At 46.0% G+C, this 4,398-nt stretch overlaps 1 protein-coding gene across 1 annotated transcript; it reads right to left on the bottom strand.

Annotated features, from left to right (window-relative positions):
• Nucleotides 1-1,759: 1,759 nt before the first annotated feature.
• LOC121972711 (cytochrome P450 71A1-like) lies at nt 1,760-3,503 on the bottom strand. The gene is made up of 2 exons (XM_042524355.1): nt 2,858-3,503; nt 1,760-2,374 (listed from the first exon to the last, which is right to left on the bottom strand). Exons 1-2 carry the CDS (start codon nt 3,305-3,307, stop codon nt 1,760-1,762), a joined length of 1,065 nt encoding a protein of 354 aa, XP_042380289.1. The 5' UTR covers nt 3,308-3,503.
• Between the last annotated feature and the right edge of the window lie 895 nt (nt 3,504-4,398).

Below are 4,398 nucleotides of genomic sequence, written 5' to 3'. Positions count from 1 at the left end.
CAACAAGAAAGTGGCTCCAAGGATTGTAGAATGCGTACCTCCAGCGAAGGATGAGGGCCTTTATATAGGGCTGGGGGAAGTGGGTGCACACATACCGCGGTGTACACGTGTCCTCAGCCCATACCCCAGTAAGGGTCTGTCAGTGAGCTTACCTGACCCCATACTGCTACAGTCCAAGCACGTCTTCGATGGGACAGCTAAACCCCCTGTCGTAAGATTTGGAGTATGGCCTAAACGTAGAACATGCCCGCTGTCAGAGAAAGACGTCCCTTGTCTTTTCCCCTCGTTCCCGACCGAGCGTCCGGCCGGCCAGCCTATGCCTTACGTCCGGCCGGACACCTATAGTGGTCTACTTGGAAGATTCTCGGTAATGTGCTTTGTGGAGACTTAGCAGTATGCTACCTCATGTCTTCGGCCGAGCGTGCCCTCCGCTCGGCCCTACGATCCTGTACCATGAGCGCCGGGGCCCAGCTTCCTGCTGGAGCGCCTTCGTTAGAACCCGGTCAGCCGGTCGGGCGTTCGACCAACCCATATCCGGTCGGCCACCTGGCCATTTGACTTCCGTGTGGCGTTGACTCCCCAGAACGGGGGTCCCCTGTTCTTACCGCCGGATCAGCTCACATAGGATTCACCGCTCCTTACGAGGAGAGGTATATCCTATGGCCACTCGTTAGGATTATTACTCAAAGTCTTTGGTCAAAACATCACATGTTAAGAGTACGAGACTCTTATACACATGTACGAGTAATTTGAATCCGTAGAACGAGGAAGTATTACTTGGACTAAGTGTGACATAGTCAGTCTAGTGAGGACAGACACATAGATCATGTCCTGAATCAAGTGAATATAAGACGAGTGAAAGGAACAAGACACGACTCACTATAGCTGCTAAAGAGTTTAGAATTAATTCTAAGATCAATTATGATGGTTTATTTATATATGAAAATTGTAAACAAGATCTAGCGTAATTCAAGCCGCTACATGTCTATTTTTTTTTTAAACTCCGACGGAATTGAAATTCTGTCAGTAAATATCGAAACGATATATTGACGGAATCAAAGATTCCGTTGGTGATATTTACCTTCAGAAATCATAATTCCGTTGGTAAAATATTTCCTGATAAATTATCTCTCGACATATTATTAATTTTCATCGTAATTCTTCACTAAATATTTATAATGACGGAGTACCGATAGAAATTTTCATCGTAAAATTGTTTATTTTTGTAACGTAGTCCGACTAATTTTAGAGATGGATCGATCGGGCGATCATAATCAGCTATCAAATAAATTCAGAACGTAAAATCGATTTTACACCCAGCATCAAACTCTACAAGTGTTTAAAAATGTCCACGCGAAATTTATACCTGGTTGGCATGGACTTGAAATCCGACCCTTGTTTCTTTCTTGATACAGTGAAGGTTCATGTTTTTCAATGCAAGTTTCTTTTTTATCATTAAAACTAATTATACGTTCCTAATTAGTGTCACGCTGTTGGTTTAGGATTTATTTAATTTATGATTCCTTAGCCAGATGAAGATTTTGTCTGCTAGTAGTTGTTAAGTGGATTATTATAAATGTTATGAAAAAGCAACCCCTTTGAATTTTTTTAGCATTAGGTGGATTCCTTAGCCAGATGAATTCTTTTTAGCATTATTTAATTTTTTAGCATTATAACTATGGAGGGCACCTGATCTTTTATTATAATTAATAAATACATATGTTTATATATTTATTTAATTATTTAAGACGTAATTCAATTAAAGTAACTTCGCCGGAGTTGTCATCAGCACTAGCGGCTCCTTCTTGCTAACGACGAGCCCAAACACCTCGCTCATGTCCAGATCCTCCCTTCTCACTCCCTCCGGCAATGTCCAGTCGAAGCTGTGCAAGAGATTGGCCAGTGTAAGCCGCATAACTGACTGTGCCAACGATATCCCGGGACAGATCCTCCGGCCGCTGCCGAACGGCACCAGCTCGAAGCACTGCCCAAGGTAGTCGACAGAGCTACCTTCGAACCGCTCCGGCCAGAACTCCTCGGGCTTATCCCATGCGTCTGCATCTCGTCCGATGCTCCACGCGTTGACGTAGATTCTAGTGCCGGCGGCGACGTCGTAACCACCGACCTTGCAGTGCTGTTGGCACTCGTGGGGCAACATCAGAGGGGCGACCGGGTGGAGTCGGAGGATCTCCTTGACGACGGCGTGCAGGTAGCTGAGCCGCAGAAGGTCCCCCTCGTCGACGTAGCTTTTTCCGGCCGCCACTCGGCGGACTTCCTCCTGAGCTCTAGCGAGCACTCGGGGAGTCCTCACTAGCTCCGCCATGGCCCATTCCATTGTCGCCGCCACTGTGTCCGTTGCGCCAAACATCAAGTCCTATAATTAAAGATTGGGATTGATTAAGAGGAAATTAATTACATGGATATGGAGAGAGGTGTATGGTGGATAAATCACATGTCCTAAGAATCAAACTCTGATCATTATGTCAAAGATGTCATGCGTCTATCATCTGTGCTACACCCTCGGAATAACTGTATAATTTCCTAAAAAAATATAGACTTATTATATTAATAGCCCCTAGTATGAACCCCACAGATATGGAGGGAAGTACATATAGGTACAAGGCTTCAGACGCATGATGAGATAAATCTTAAATCGACCCCTAGTCATAACTATATAATTTGCTAAAAAATAAATTTATTACCTTAATGACCCTTAGAATCTACCCTATTGATTGAAAGGAGGTTCATACAAGTGTTGAGCCTAGATCGATTATGTCGGTCATCATTACGTTAGAATTGATGCTTGGGATAAGTGTATATATAATTCCCTAAAATTTTGATGTTACGTGGTTTTTACCAGGAGAAGAGCTTTGACGCCGTCCCTCGTGAGGCCGCCTTCGTTGATATTTTGTTCCTCTCTGAGTAAGCGCACGAGAACACCGGCATAGGTGCCGTCGTCACCGTCGCCGGTGACGTCGCGTTCCCGCTCTTTAATTTCCCTTTCGAACAAGTTGTCCCACTCCTTGAAGTTCCTCTCCAGCCTCCCATGCACTCCCGTGACGGCGTTGAGCCAGCGGTGAGCCCATGGGAAGAAATCCCCGGCGACGAACCCCCCCAAAAGCTCTGCCGTCCGAAATATCATGCCCTTCATCGAGCATTCTCCCGCCTGCGTGAACCTCTTCCCGAACACTGCCCGGCACATGATGGAGCACACCAAACAGATCAGACTCTGGCTGAGGTCGACCATGCGCCCGGACGCGGCGGCGGCGGCCACGGTGTTCATCAGGGTGCGCACCTCCTCCTCCATCGAGGCGGCGAGGCCTCGGATCTGGCGCGGGGCGAGGAAGTGGACGACCAAGAGCCGGCGCGCGCGGATCCAGCGGGGGGAGTAGGGGGAGAGAGCGACTTCGAGGCCGCCGTAGGAGAGGCGCCGCCAGATCGCGAGGTTAGGGCGGGAACAGAGTGCGAGGTCGTTGGTCTTGAAGACGTCGCGGGCGAGGGCGGGGGAGAATACGACGAGGGCGGTGACGCTCCCTAGCCGGAGGCGGAGGATGGGACCGTAGGCAAGGGAGAGTTGGTGGAGGGAGCGGTGGGGGAGGTCGCCGATCAGGTGGAGGTTGCCGATGACGGGGAGGGCCGGCGGGCCGGGTACGAGTCGGAGGCTGCTGGATTCCTTGTTGACCTTCTGGCGGCGGCGGAGGTAGACGAGCAGTAACAACGTGAAGGAGATGAGTAGTAGTGGCATGAAGAAGGTGGAGGTTGCATGTGCATGGAAGTCGAGGTCCCGCTGGGACTCCTCTTGGGCAGCAGAATGAACAGCAGACATTGTCGATAATCTTCCGAATTTAGTCATCAGCACCCTCATTTAAATAGCTACCAGAAGCCTCCCTCTCTTTGGTTGCAGTTTTTAAATAAAATAATTTTAAGGTGAATATTATTCAATAAAAAATTATAGACGAATTATTATTTTAATAATTTTTGAAATAGCGATGAATCACATAAAAGCATGAAGTAATTATTTTATTATTATTTTTAATTACTAATTTATACTATTAATTAGGGTTCCATAGATGTTGGAATACAGCGGAAAAATTAATTTAATTAACTCATTGAAATTGCGACTTAATTTTTAAATGTATAAAAAAATTAAGAAAATAACCTGCCGTTACATCGTTATCCTAAGATAAATAATAATAATAATAATAATAATTCATAAACTACCCGCATAATTTTCTAAAATGACTGTATTAGAGAAAGGACAAATTAAAAAATAAATGTGTCTAGCTAAATAGGGGCAGAGGGGCGGTCGCACCGCTCTGCCCCTATTTAGCTAGACACATAAAAATAACATGATTCATAAATTAGTGTGTTTAAGCATGTCTTTCTTCTTAGCCATCA

This window comes from Zingiber officinale, chromosome 4A (assembly GCF_018446385.1).
Source record: "Zingiber officinale cultivar Zhangliang chromosome 4A, Zo_v1.1, whole genome shotgun sequence".
NCBI lineage: Eukaryota > Viridiplantae > Streptophyta > Magnoliopsida > Zingiberales > Zingiberaceae > Zingiber > Zingiber officinale.
This window is presented reverse-complemented; position numbering and strand designations above follow the sequence as displayed.